Source organism: Porites lutea, chromosome 9 (assembly GCF_958299795.1).
Source record: "Porites lutea chromosome 9, jaPorLute2.1, whole genome shotgun sequence".
Taxonomy (NCBI): domain Eukaryota; kingdom Metazoa; phylum Cnidaria; class Anthozoa; order Scleractinia; family Poritidae; genus Porites; species Porites lutea.
The window spans coordinates 31,864,683-31,880,113 of NC_133209.1; the positions used below are offsets into that span (position 1 = coordinate 31,864,683).

At 38.2% G+C, this 15,431-nt stretch overlaps 2 protein-coding genes across 2 annotated transcripts; both read right to left on the reverse strand.

Annotated features, from left to right (window-relative positions):
- Positions 1 to 708: 708 nt before the first annotated feature.
- On the reverse strand, positions 709 to 1,778 carry LOC140949192 (uncharacterized; the record flags this gene model as incomplete). The annotated part of the gene is made up of 2 exons (XM_073398421.1): positions 709 to 1,234; positions 1,582 to 1,778. Coding segments are annotated over 2 exons (723 nt in total), but the record flags the coding sequence as incomplete, so codon positions are not given.
- A 2,159-nt stretch (positions 1,779 to 3,937) lies between these two features.
- LOC140949193 (uncharacterized) lies at positions 3,938 to 4,805 on the reverse strand. The gene is made up of 2 exons (XM_073398422.1): positions 4,358 to 4,805; positions 3,938 to 4,294 (listed from the first exon to the last, which is right to left on the reverse strand). The coding sequence occupies exons 1-2, from the start codon at positions 4,802 to 4,804 to the stop codon at positions 3,938 to 3,940; spliced, it is 804 nt and encodes a 267-aa protein (XP_073254523.1). The 5' UTR covers position 4,805.
- Between the last annotated feature and the right edge of the window lie 10,626 nt (positions 4,806 to 15,431).

Below are 15,431 nucleotides of genomic sequence, written 5' to 3' on the forward strand. Positions count from 1 at the left end.
GTGTATTAAACCGAAACTAATCACACCTTGTTTGATGGTTGTTTCTATAGTTTCATCACTACTATAAGTCATTGGTCCAAACATTAAAGGAAGAGCCCGTAAAATATTGATAAGAGTAGGCACGATCTAAAAAAAACGTTTAAATATTAACAATGGTCAGGGGTTAATTATTAGATTATGTAAACATCTGACTGATTTATTAAAAAATGGATCACAAAAAGGCGATGACATCGGTTTAATAGACATTGGAGGAGAAAATCTGTTGTGATGATCTTTAAGTTCATGCAACATACTGTGGTCAGCGATCGGCGTGCAAGATGGCCGCTATATTTTGTACTCGTCATCCCAAGTACTAGTCAATTTTCCTGAAATTTTACTCTCAATTTTATTCAATCCGTCGTCAAAAAACGTTTTCGTTTGCTATTTTTACTATGCTTTTCTTTACTGCTTATTATAATTTATATGTTTCATAATTATGTGTGTTTGTTTGCCGTGTGTCTGTGTTTGTTTTTGCTATGTGTGATTGCAACACTTCCTTTATGTAATCGTCTTGTCATGTACCGACTTTAGATAATTTGATTTCATTGTAAAGAAAGTGGCTGCCGCGTGGTTATTCCAGACAGCCAGTACCACAAATTATAATAAGCTTGTTATAATCTTATTCTAATTCTGTTTTTACTATTTGGTACAATAAATTGTTATTTTTGTTCAGTTGCATACCTTCCACAGCACACTTTCCTTTTTCACTGATTGGATATCACTTATCATCGTAGCCCCCATCTCAAGTCCAAGGAGTGTGTGAAGACGAGTCAGTCCTTGAATCGAAGTGTCATATTTTCCCATGTGCCTTGAAATTGCTGCAGCCGATGTAGCCATGGCGTTTGACAGTTTAACATCTTCTGGTTCCAATTTTCCTTCGAACTGTAGTTTTTCCTGCGGTCTGCGGTCTAAACGTTCGATTACTGAGGGTGACATTGTTAAAATCTCATGGTTATCAGATGAATCATCTCTCATCCAGCGGTTTGCCACAATGTTTGATAGGTACTCTGGCTTCATTCCCTCCAAATCCTTGAGGTTCAAGGGGTTCTTTTTCCTCTCACTTTCCCCGTCAGTTGTGTCCTTTGTGTCCTTTGGGGGCCATGTCCACAAAGGACAGATGTCTTTCAAGCCAATCCCTGCGCATCCGTTCTCTCCCAGGCCATCAGGATGATAAAACGCTTTCTGGAGCCTCCATCTGATAATAAAAGCATCCTGTTATGACATTTGATAATCAGAAAACGTATTTCCACTGTCTGATCTATATATAACTTAACTCTTAACTCCACAGACGTCAGCCAAAATAAAGTGAAACTACAAGCCGCGTGCAAATAGTTTCAATTCACTGTAAAAATTAAATTTGCTGGCAATTTGTAAAGATGCTTTCGTTAAACACATCTATAACTGCAACTCCAACCAAATAAACAGTCACGTGTCCCAAAAAAAACATTAGATGACTGAGATAGATATCTAGATTAACTTTTCGAAACCCTAAAATGCAGAAAATTATACAAAGAAATTAAGTTAAGCCCCCTGTGGACTTACCTGTTGTAAACATGCCTAAGTCTGATATGCGAAGAGGCCACCAAGGGAACAAACCACAGTGCTAAGCCAGAAAGGAAAAGCCAACGATTGAAGATCTCGCTAGAATATGCAATTCCAACAATTGCTCCTTCGTACACCTTCCAGTATGTCACATAAGAAAATAGATATATTATCAGAACATAGGAAGTCTTATCGCGCAGAACAGGAGGGCATTTTGTATACGCATGCGTCAATATGGGCTGTTGAAGGGCCACAGAGGCATTTTCTGTGAATTGTTTACGTTCAGTGCCAGCATTTGCAGGCTGTTTTCTGGAGCTGAATGACGTGTATTGGGTGCTACGTTCCACAGACATGTTCTTTAAGGTATCGAGATATTTCTACGATGAAAGTGAGTTTATTATAGCCCCGCTGTCGCCCTTGAGAGGACAGTCTTCTCTTTCGTAAAACAGTACATCGAAGACAAGATGGCGGCTGAATGTTCTTACCACCTAACATTTCGAGCACATTTTTTGAGCAGAAGGAAAAGGTCAGTATGATAGTTTTTTGTTAAACAATTATCCTACAGATACTTAATTCTTCTCAATAGTATAACTCTAAAATCGAACTTAATCGTTTCAGAAATACAGTGGTTGATTAAGTGTCCATTCTGCCGTGAAACTGTTTTTCACCCTTTCTCTGGCTTGTTTATCTCGAAATCTTGCCTTTCTCCCCAGATTAAGTTAATGATTAATGAAACTAAGAATACTTCCGCGAATGAATGGCGCTTTGATGAAGGCTGTGAAAAATCGCCTTCTGCAGTAATTTTAGCTTTCTTCTCTGGTACGTCTTCGTTGAGAAATAAAATACACGCACTTCAACTATAAATTTAAATCAATACAATGATGCCAGTAAGATTGTGTTTTGAAAATAAGAATATTCTATCATTTAGTTATACAAAGGAAAAAAATTACAGCAATCGGTTTGAACTCTGATTTTTTCCACCTTATTTTGATGGTACACTGTTTGTTTATATTTCATTATGCAAATATAACATTTTGGCGTTTTAAAGAAAATCTAGCCTAACTCCCCAACCCCAAAATAGCACGAAATGAAACGTTATCAATACACCTTTTAAATAAATCCTGGCTTCTGTTGCAAAAAAATCGCATTTATTCCTAAATGATACCATTTTGTGGATACTACATTTGTTGATATGCTAATTTGTGTTGACTGAGACCAGCTTCTCCTCTGTATTGAACAACATTCTTGTTTAATGCATCAGTTTCCCCCTGATAATTCTTCCATGATGTACAACTTACATAAGGGGTTCATCTTGATACAGTAAAAAGCTCTCAACAGAAACATTAATAACAGACAAATTCATCCATCCATTTGTGTCATGTTTGTTGTCGCGTCCCAGCTCATTTGGGTCCTTTAGCAGAAGTATTTATTTTTTGAGGAAACAGCATTATATGCACCCCTTTAACAAACTTCCTGTCTTATGTTTAAACAGGCTTTGGTTGTGAACAACATCGTCAGCTAGATTTATGGAGTGATGTGCATTCCCTGTTTTGAATGGATCACTAGCTACTGTCATCAAATATAAATTAATAACAAGAAATCGATTGCGGAACACAGGAGCTGTTTCTCAAGAGTCGCTTCAAAATACAGTAGTAGCTTAGGAAAAATCTCTGTTCAGTATCTTTTAGAGATAAAGAAAAATAAAAATACTGTTCGTTTTTTCGGAGTACGTGCATTCGTTTTGTCTGCAATTGATCTTATGAAATGCTCAAGTGATTATTTGCTACACAATCACTTGTAATTGTTGCTGTCTCAAACTCAATCCATTCTTCATTTCCTATAGAATATTTTGTATAAATTTTTCCGCGAAAACTTTCGAAAAACTGTAAAAACCCGATAAATTTCATGTTTTTGTGCCGTATATAAACGGGTGTCACCGCGATCAGTTTAACATGAGACATCGCGTTAGTAAATAAAACTCGCGTGGTAATTTTTTTTTTCGCTTTTTGTCTTAAAGCAGCTGAACATTGCTACGATGCATTTCCCCCTTGATAAGTAAAACTACGAGTTTGGAAATCAAACCATAGAAATGCATTGCTTTGCCAGTGAAAATCAGACTTATACAGGAACATGACTTTTTGGCGTTGAGTCTTGAAAGTGTTTAAAAGGCCAAGAAAACCTACTGCTGAAAAATCTACAAGTGAAAACCCGCGTAAAAAACGTCCGATTTTTGTCATGGAGAATATTTTTTGTAGTAAAGTACGGTATTCAAAGCACCAACGAAATTGCTTTTAAAAGGACTGTAACTTTACATGCGAGTTTTCGATTTCCCGCCATCAGATTTGATGCGCCCACTCTATTGTCGTTCAGCGGATTCACGCATGCGCATGCAAAATGCCCTCCTGTTATCGCGCAGTAAAGGAAGAAAAACCCACAGCAGAATACCAACAACAACGACAGGGCACTGGGCCCAGATTGGTATCTTGACTATGATGTCATGTATAGCAAATGGTAGAAAAGTAAGAGCTAGGAAAATAAAGAATATGGTGAAAAGAAAACTAAAGTAAGTGGACTCGGGTTTCCTAGTCTCTCGGCTGAGAACAAAGAAGACTGCAAAAAGAACGAACAGAACAGAGAAGAGAATGAAAGTGTATGAATCATTAGTTCCTTGTCGAGAGAGACAATAACGTTTAATTTCGTCTCTTGTGGCGTTCTTTTTCATTCCTTCAGGAATACTATAAACTGACTGGGCATGCCCAGTGGAAGCATATTTGGCAAAATCTTCACAGTCCAACTTCTTTCGCAGGTACTGCCCAAACAGAAGGTCGATGATGTAAGCTACGGGACATGCGTACGATCCCCACATGACAACTGGCCCGATGAAGTTAACTATTAAAACTAGACACACCAGGATTGCTGTATCAAGGATCCCTTCCACTGGTTTTTCCCAGTTACAGAAATAGCCAGCTCTTTCCCTCATATGTCTGAAGAATCTGCGATGCCATTCCCCAGAGTCTTGCTGTTCGCCTTCTCTGTTCTCTTCTCTGTACTTCCAATCAAGGAAGGCCGTGCCTGTGTAACCTCCCCCTGACACGCAGCTCAGGTAATCTACCTGCACATTGCGCTGAAGCAATCTGCGCAAGACACCGGAGCAAAATACCGCTGACCGGATGCCACCACCGGAAAAAGCCAAACCAACTTGACTAGTTTCAGTTGAAGTCATTTTCACTAACAAAAAATTAAAAGGTATAATACAGATACATAAGCTGCATTAAATAACACACGAAACGGTAGCAGAGAAAAACACAGCAACTGCAAAAGCCCTGATTTATTTAATTAATTGACGCTTCTAATAAAACTTAATAACAAAACCTGCTCTTTAATTTGTGGTTGGAATATACTGTAAGGTGGCAAAACTTTCTTTTAATGGATGGACAAAAAATCGTAAACATCGCTTTTCACTTTAACATTGAGTCGTGTAAACTGACTTGAACACGGTGGGCCCATAGGACGCAAGAAAGTGCATCCTAGGAACTACTTTTGCATTTTTTATTTTTGGAGCTCAAACTTTTCTTGATGGTAGAACTTTGCATTCCAAAAAATACTGTTTGTTCTGTCACAAGATTGACAACAAAATTTAAATTTCAAGTTATGGCAAAACAAGTAAATAATTTTGAAAGAGCGTGACGTGATAGAAACAAATGTAGAAAAAAAATTGGCAAAGCTCAATTGCTTTAGGAGATATAGCATCTTAAAATGTACTTATGTTTCTAAAAATAGTAAAAACTGGCTGGAAATTCAAAAATCAAAGCGTAATATCTCTTTAACCAATGGAGCTTTTCAAAAAAAAATTTCACTTTCTATTCTATCGCATCGTGCTTTTTTAAAAATTATTTGTGTTTTGACATATCTTGGAATTTTAATTTTGCGGTCAATTTTGTGACGTCATTTTCCCGCCAAAAAACTTTAAATTAAAAAAACACAGGATTGTTTAGAATACAAAGTTCTACCATCATGCAAACTTTGAGCTCAAACGAATAAAAAATGCAAATTAAAGTAGTTCCTAGGATGCACTTTTTTGCGTCCTATGGGCCCACCCTGCTTTTCGAGTTGAATCAGTTAGCTGCTTTTTAACCTGATTCGCTTACTGCGAACTCCGGCTGAGTTGAACCATCGCTCAAGGAGGAAAAAAATCAATTTTTTTTTCGTTATGGTTAACGATCGTGAAATGTTGGTGAGTGAAACATTCGCAAAAATATTAGTATGAAACTATTTTACTGGTAGAAATTTCTGGACGCTAATAATTTCTGCTTAGTACACACTTGACAGGATGAGAATAGAGCTTTAAGTGATGACGTCATGAAAATTAAATATTTGACTTTATGGAATTTGTTGGAATATTTTGAAAGAACAACATCTAAAAGGACTACTTGCCACAAACCTAGCATTGTGTGACAAATTGTCTCCGACATACTTGTCCCGTTTTGCTCTGATATGATGACACCATTCAAATCCTTCTAAATTTGACTGGGTTCTTAATGTTATGAACTGAGTCAAATTAAGAGGGATTTGTATGGAGTCATTAGAGCATAACTCAGGCGCGGATCCACACCGGTTTCCACCGGTTTACGAAAATCGGTCAGACTTTTCATAATAAATATGTTTTTAATAAAGACAAAACTTTCCAAGTTGCAAGGCTTCACCCGAGGAGAATGGAACTGGCCAGCATCCTGTCTGAATGACTCAGAAACCCAGGAAAGGGGACTTTAGGGAGTTTTAAAAAATCCATAAGATTTCCCGGGGGAGCATGCCCTAGGACCCCCCTAAGGAGCGTGCGCCCTTTTAGCGGTTGTTTAGGAAATCGGTCAGTATGTACCCTAGATCCGATCCCCTCCTGTAACTGGGCTATTATCTCAGAGATAATTTGCCCTGGAATGTTTATTCTTGGCAATGGGCCTCTTGGATATTGTTCTTTCATAAAATCCTGACAAATCCCATAATTTCACAAATTTAATTTTTTATGACGTCACGCTTTAGCCTCTGTCAGACAATTTTAAAAGTTTCCACCTTATCACTTTAGAGTAAAGACCAGTCTATTTGAAAAAACAGTTGGACTAAAAACACAAAGACATCGACCATAAGCATGCCGTCAAACAGAAAATCTTATTTCAAAAACAAATTTCTACCTTGCATGACAGAATATCTGAGTCGTTTGCTTCTCTTCCATGTACCGTCAGGGTGATCAGATAGTATTACACTTGCATTTAATTTCTCAAAGTGCCATGCATGAATGAAGAACAAATTGGCGGATTTTTCAAAGTCTGACAGAGGACTCCATTCAAAATCTTTTGTAATATATATTAAGGCTAAAGAATTGCATCTGGAAGTAAATCTATAAAATCCAAACGCATTAAGGGTTGGACCTCTATAACATCGTATGATTTTACTTGCTACTCATCAATAAGTCTCTGGATGAATTTTCGGGTGTAATCATGAATATGATTTTCACAATTTTGAAGGGAACCTCTTCCATGAGTACTGACTGTAACATGGTAATATTTTTAAATATATAACCAAATAAAGTATTTTTTTTATAAAGTATATGACTTGTCTAGTACTTACGTCTTTGCATGAAATCCTTAATGGTGTAACCAGACTTTTCAATAAAACAGCATGCAGACTTTCGCATGTTATTTTTTTATTATCTAGCTCGTAAACTGTTGAGACTGTGGATGGAATTCTAAGGTGTTAGTCAAAAGAAATCTCTTCAGTAGTACTATCAAATGGTACTGTTTATTAAAAATATATCGCTAACCGAGTTTGAGTCTGTGAATGAAATTCAATCTGCAGTGTAACGTCGCGTTCAAATGAAACTTCCTTAGTCGAACTCCAGTCCATAGTGGTTCATGGTGTATTTATTTTCAACATTTTAGAAGAGGAAACTTCGTATGTGTTTGTATCGATTTGAAGCACTCTCGCGAGCAAAATAAGGTAGCGTACGTCATATGCAAAGACATATTTTAACAAAATGGAAAATAGTTTAATACGCAATTTTCACTTATACCCAAATAAAATACCGAAATACCGTGTCGAAAATCGACGAAATACCGAGACTGCATTTATGATCCGTCACGCTTACGTGAAGTTGTGTATATCTCGAATCAAAGTTTGTTTATCAAACATGACTGTATACACCACCATCAACTCAGCCATTGCGAGAAAACGTAGCGTAAGATCACGAATTTATCATTACAACGACAGCAACGATCGAAAAGCCTGGTCCTTGTATGCAACAACAATTTCATTGTAGATTTTAATCTACAATGAATGATAGTTAAAACTATCATTCATTAAACCTGTATAGCTTACATTGGTTTGCGTTGCATATTGTATTGACCTGTTTTAGACAGGTGAGCGCAAATAAATGGTACCGCAATACAGTGAAAGATCAGTCTTCTTTTACCGAATACCGTTAGCCAAAAGGATGAAAAACCGCATACCTCAGGGCTACAGGAAATGACTTGTAAGACAAGTATGATGTTCCTTCCTAAATAACTTAACGGCATTAAAAATATTCCGGCTTGCGGTGAGCGCTTGCATGATTTCTCTTGTTGCATGTGATCAATTAAAACAATAAACACCCTCTGTATGTAAAATTGGTCGAAACACTATAAGATTAATTGCGTTTTTAAACTAGAACTAGCACAAAAACCAAGGTAGTTTCGAAAACGAAGCACTCGAAAACAAAGACCGAAGCACGAAGCACCCAAAACTCGAAAACGAAGCACCCAAAACTCGAAAACGAAGCACCCAAGTTCGAAAACGAAGCACCCAAAACTCGAAAACGAAGCACCCAAGTTCGAAAACGAAGCACCCAAAACTCGACACCGGTCTGTCCTTTATAAACACGAGACCAATGTAAATACTGCAGAAATCAAGCGCGATAACGAGTATTCGATAACGAATCCAATGCAGTTCAAATCTACTCAAGCACCCAAATCTCGAAAACGAAGCACCCAAAACTCGAAAACGAAGCACCCAAGTTCGAAAACGAAGCACCCAAATCTCGACAACGAAGCACCCAAAACTCGAAAACGAAGCACCCAAAACTCGAAAACGAAGCACCCAAAACTCGAAAACGAAGCACCCAAGTTCGAAAACGAAGCACCCAAAAAACTCGACACCGGTCTGTCCTTTTCGGTCTGTCCGGTGCTTCGTTTTCGAGTTTTGGGTGCTTCGTGCTTCGGTCTTCGTTTTCGAGTGCTTCGTTTTCGAAACTACCCAAAAACCAAGTAGATTAAAGAAATTCTAAAATCCGCCAAAACTCACGTTGATTATCTTTTTAACTTTTAACGATTTTCAGTTTATAAAATATCTTCGAAACACTTAATCCTGTTTAACCTAAGTGGACACCCAATGTAGTTGTTATTCACGTGCACTGTCGAAAGCATGATATCACTGAAATAGACTTGAAATTGTCACCTTTGATCCATTGGTCGCCTCAATTTATTTTTCCGAGAGATATTTACCCAAAAAAACTATCACAGTTCACAATGATTTAGACATTGTCTTAATACCTTATATTATCGAAATTTTTAGTATTGCGGCCCGAGGACAAAACATTACTGTACATCAAACACACATCACGCTCAATATTATCCTAAAAGAGGGCCAGTTGGAAATCGGGACTGGACTCTAGACCCTGAAGTCTGGACTGGACTGTAGACTAGACTGGACTGGACTGAATTATCAACACTAACGATATGTACAAAAACAGCAACTCTGCAATGACTAGCTTAAACACGATCGATTCAAGCTGTGACTTTATACTTTTATAAAACAAAATCTCTCTTTACCGCTTAACATGGTTTGGGCTCGTCGCGCCAGTTAAGAAAGAAAAATCGACTGAATTATGGAAACTAACACAATGTAGAAGGGCTGCATTGAATAGCTAAAACACGATCGATTTATATATAATTAAGCTATGAAAATTAAATATTTGAAATTATGGAATTTGTTGGGATATTTTGAAAGAACTGAGCATCCGAGTGGAAGGCCTACTTGCCAAAAACTAGCACTCATTGTGTGGCAAATTGTCTCGAAGATACTAGTCCCGTTTTGCTCTGATATGATGACCCCATACAGATCCTTCTAAACTTAACAAAATGGAAAATAGGTTTAATAGGCAATTTTCACTTTTTTGCTTGGCACATGGCCGCCACCTTTAATGACTTCCCGAGGGAGACATTGCAGGGTATCCAGTACCGAAAGAAAAATTGGCAAACACCGAAAAACCGTGTCGAAAATCGACGAAATACCAATACCGCATTTATGATCGGTCACGCGTATCCATCTCGTATGTTTGTTTCAATGTCTCAAGCAAGTATGTACCAGCAATCAACTTCAGCCATTGCGAGAAAACGTAAGATCACGAATTTATCATTACAACGATCGAAAAGCCTGGTCGTTGTACTGGTCGTATGCAACAACAATTTCATCTAGAGCAACTATCATTTATTAGACCTGTATAGCTTGCATTGTTTTGCGTTGCATATTGTATTGACCTGTTTTAGACAGGTGAGCGCAAATGAATAGTACCGCAATACTGTGAAAGATCAGTCTTCTTTTACCGAATACCGTTAGCCAAAAGGATGAAAAACCGCATACCTTAGGGCTACAGGAAATGACTTGTAAGAGAAGTATAAATGTTCCTTCCTAAATAACGGCATTAAAAATATTCAGGCTTGCGGTGAGCGCTTGCATGATTTCCCTTGTTGCATGTGATCAATTAAAACAATAAACACCCTCTGTATGTAAAATTGGTCGAAACACTATAAGCTTAAGTGCATTTTTTGAACTTGAAATAGCACAAAAACCAAGTAGATTAAAGAAATTCTAAAATTTGCCAAAACTCACTTGATTTTCGTTTCAACTGGGCTGGCCAAAGGTGGGCCCAGTTTATAAAATACCTTCAATTTTCTCTGACTGGGCCGGGGTGGGGGTAAGGCCTGAGAATTTGTGGTGGGACGGTGTGCCGTCTGATTCTCCAAATCACATTACAAGCCGCAGGCTTGATTTTCTGGGGATAGCGACGTTTAACGTCACGATCGTCGCATACATGTATTTGTGAAGGGCGAGGCGTCGTCTATTGTTTTGAACCAAGGGTCTTAAAGCTGTCATTGATGTTCATTTTATTAATGAGCAATCTTTCATCTTTAACACTTAATCCTGTTTATCCTAAGTGGACACCCAACGTAGTTGTTGTACACGTGCAATGCCGAAAGCCTATTTATCAAATAGACTTGAAAAATTCTGCGTTGAAGCTTCACCCTTCGTCTTTAATTTTAGCCGACCCAGTGAATAAACAATAAATAAGGACAATCAAAAAAATTCAGGAAACTATCATTTTATTTTTGAATGCACACTTGCCTCCCCCGATATTGCGCATTAGTGATGGGCCTCATATTGAAAACCTTGGCTTGTTACCTCTGCTCAAATTAAGGTGTTACAAAAGATAGTTGTCGTCGACGGATCGCAACACATATCAGACAAAGATTATGGCAGCGAATTACTCCACGCATTAGATCTGGGTAGAAGAAAGCTAACTCTTTCGCTGGCTTAGACGGTTGTGACGTCATATAGGACATCCGGGCAATCTTGGTGGAAATCTGCCACGAGGCGGAGCAGCCTAAGAGCTACAGGTGGAGTAGTAATGGTAACAGAACTGAGTGGAGTGCAATTCGGTCATACGAGTGATTAACAAAATTGGACGACTACGTATCAGGAGTCCGAATTGTTTAATCACTCGTATGATTACAGACCGAATTGGACGTCACGAAGTTCTGTTACCAATTAATCATAACTTTAACAAAATTTGTGAAACATAAGGCCCTTTTTAAAATCGAAACACAGGAAATTCCAAGATTTCTTTTTGCTAGCAATGGAAAAAAAAAGCCAGTTAAGCGCGCGCGTGATGGAGCGTACTGTCCAATTACTGTAGGCCAGGCATAACGCGTACTCGTACTGTCCTATTAATGATGAAATTAGGACAGATGATAACCAATCAGGTTTGGGAATTTTGTTGTAGTTATGATTAATGGAAATATTTTCTTTGCAAGCACAAATAGATCATTCAAGAAATAAAGCTGCTACGACATCCTCTGACTGGAACGATAAAAATAACCGGAACAACAACAACAAAGTTGCCCCCCGAATCTTAAGATTGAAAATATTTGCCCTTATTATATACGTCTAAAATGGATATACTTTCTGATTACGAGTGAGTGACAGTTAGGAAGAATGACTATAAGAATCACTATGGCATAAAACCCAGCCTACTTTCTCTATTGGATCCTCACTTTGCCACTTTAATTTTGGCCTCGCTATGATGAGAAGGGATGACGACAGGGATCAATTCAATAAGGAGCGCAGTTAGGGGCTACCACCGGCCAGTAGCCAATTTGCAACTTTTCTCAGACCTCTTGCATAAAGAATGAAATACCTTAATACAGCCAGTAAATTCTACCAGCAGGTTCAAGTTTAGAGTCAATTACCACGCGGCAGATCCAAGTGACGGCACACTGACAAGATGGTTGGAGAGGGACAAATTCTATTTATCGTGCCTAGACACCCTAGCAAGGGAGTTCAGAACAAAGAATACATCAGGTGGAAAGAGGCTTTAGGTGACATTTAGGTTGAACTTGAGACTGGTGAGTGGGGCGTTAGCCACACCCTTGAGGCAAAAGACTGGTTGACCGGTTGACTTTCTGTTGCTGCGAGTGCTGTCATAGTTCAACCTGCCGCTCAGCCCCCGAACTAGTTGTGGCTCCTTTCCAGCTGCAGGCCACAGTACTGAAACTTAATTCTTCACACCTGCCTTGTTTTCGGCCTATCACCGTAAAAGTTACCGGGCATGCGTCGAAGCCAATGTGTCAGGGTTTCTCTCCTCGTAAATGTTATTACTTTCGTGGTTATGGATTTGGGTTTAGAGCCACAAGTTTGCAAGTTTAATTTGAGGAAAGCAGGCGCCCTTTGGCAGGCAAATGTGGCAAGGAGTCTGCGTTGGAAGGCAGTGCACGAATTGTTTCAAGATTTCTTATGACCAACTCTAATTTCTTTGACGGGCTCAAAACAAAATAAAGTACCACTAGGAAAAATGTTTCCAGATAAACTTTGTGAAAAATATTTTTATGCTGACTGCTTACGTGCCTGTAAAATGGTCAGACAGTAAAAACCTATAAAGGTTGAATTCATATACCTTGGCTTCCCTAGGAACATAATGGTAGAACAATCTCGAATTGCTTTAAGGGAAAGTATTTAATTTTTGGTATATAGTTTACTTTATTTTGTTGTGCCTGCTTCCGCTTGCGCCTGCGTCAACGGGCCACATACACAAGCTTTAATGATAACCGCAAATGAAGGCTCTTGAATATACTTGTTAGTGAACATTACTGCCTCCAGATTTTCTAGTATTGCACCATTATATTCTACTTACTTAGTTGCATGTTGCAAGGATTTTCCCAGTAAAAGCTGCGACAAAATCATTTATTTTGCATGGCTAAAATCGTGCAAAATTTCACAGAAACACAACGACGACAACTCGCTACGTCATATCACCCAGTTTGTAATTACCTAATTACCCCAGCCGACGCCGTAAAAAAATAATGGGTATTATTACACTAATAAAAGGAGCAGGAACTCTTTGCGCCTGTTTTGGGGGTATGCTTGCTAGACTGATACAAGCACGCCTTAGTGCCCTAATTTCACGTGAAATGTCTTCACTTTCACTAGCATAAGAAGAAGTGGGTACTTCATAATTCACCAACATAATCACATGCTTTCTTGCTGGAGAAGCCAGCCAGAGACTAAAGGGGAATTTCGTGACATGGCCCTTAATTGCATTTCAATGCTTTCATGTCGTAGTTATTGAAAGCTCTCTTCATGTAAGGCGTCTCAGTGTTCCTCATAGCTATTCATATAACCGCACGGATAAAGGTCTCCCTGAGCCCTGCTTGTACAGCTTGTATATGTTTTTGAATACGTCTGGATTATACAGCTATTTCGAGAAAGGTTGTCGAAAAAAGTGTACGCGACAATCCTGAAAGGTATTGTGGGTGGTTTTGAGTTCACTGTTCTTCCGAGAAATTTGAAAGAATTGGCACGAAAGGCCATGAAATGCGTTTGCGAGTGCTAACGTGACCTGCTTGATTGTTTCCTAATTTTAATGCTCAATTCGAGTGCCTGGGCATAGAATACAAAAGTAAGCCGAGTGCGTTCTGAAGACATATTGTTCGCTATTGCTTCATCTATTTAAGCTTTTTCTATTACTGGATAGCGCCATTGATTAGAAATGACAGAGGGCGATTAGGGGTAAAACCCAATCAGCCTTATGTAGTTCAACCACTGACAAGTTTGCTCTGTTTGCAAGCCCAACCTGTTGAACCCATTTCATATTGCTTCTTATGTTTAGCATCGAAAGTGTCAAAATTCTTAAAGCCCATTACATATAAGAGACGCAGTCCGGTTTTAATGTATATGAAAAGTAAGAATTACCAAACATGTAATCCAGCAACCGAATCGAAACCGCAACCAAAAAAATTAGATAAGCTAGGAATTTTTTTTAGGCTCATAAGGTTACCTATGACAACTCCTCTTGTACTTGCAAATTAATATGCAGTGATTATCATGATAAGAAAGCAGATTAAAATTTTAAAAAAAGTGTAAACAGCGCTTCCCGATCCGTTACCATGGTTAAATGCAGTTCACGGAATAATGCACCGATAATCGAAATTTAAAGGAGAGCGGATACTGCGGCGATAAAATATTCTGAGTTGCCCTAGTTTATATGCTTTAAATCTTGTTGGTTAAGAAAACAAAGCAAAAAATATTGAAGCCGTCTATATTTGACGAACACTCGCAGGTATGTAAAACGTTAATCTATTAGTAGTAGTTGAAAAGCCCTGAATTAAAAGGTACTGTGTGCTGTGTACATGTATCTCTATTACGTATTCAAGACGGCAAATTGTTGTTGCTCGAAATATATATCCATAAGTCGTCACTGTTCATGCCTAAAATTTGTGTATGTATATCGTTTTCCTGCGATTAAATTCATAAAAAAAACTGCGATAAGGCTAGGTAAAAGGCTAGATTTCCAAATGAAAAAGTTCTTAGAACGGATCGAACTTTTGTCGTGATTTTTCAGGGGCCTCGTAGTTTAAATTAACTTTTGTCTATATATCCTCCCCGGAGTGATTTACTTAAAACGTGAAATAGATAGTACGTGTTGACTACTACTATGCGGCTACACACTGTTATATATACACTAATTTCATTGTACTCTTCTATTTACTTGCAGATATTTGGCATTAATTTTTTTAACTCTTTTTTACGGAGTAAGGAAAATCATTCTAAAGCTATGGTGTAATGACACCATGTTCCAACACTGGTGGAGAGATATGTGTGGATTGTACATGTGACAGGACATTCCTTTCTTGTCAAGAGAGTTATTTATATTTCGGTAAAAACCATTTTTTAAATCAGGCAATGTAATGACACTAGAACACTTTTATTATCAGCGTAATTGAAAGTGCCTTTACCACATTTGATTTGATCCAGATGGAACAGTTTGTTTTATGGCGAACGCTAAGGGAAGAAATAATCAGGTTTAGAATAAATGAATAAGAATATAAATGTCCACGTTACCATAGCAATACCAGTATCTAAAATGTCTAATGGTAACCGTGTTTTTTCGTCCTCATCCCTTTTTATCCTAGTCTGCGTGAAGGCGTAATTTAACCTTAGTAGACGGTCTTACGTAACTAGAGTCTAGTTTCGTCTGTGGTGCAGGCTAT

Excerpts from the sequence above, each read along its gene's own strand:
- LOC140949193 (XM_073398422.1), bottom strand. The coding sequence starts at position 4,804 with ATGACTTCAACTGAAACTAGTCAAGTTGGTTTGGCTTTTTCCGGTGGT. Across the intron at positions 4,295-4,357 it reads AGTTGGACTGTGAAGATTTT|AACGCCACAAGAGACGAAAT; the intron begins GCCAAATATGCT and ends GGAATGAAAAAG.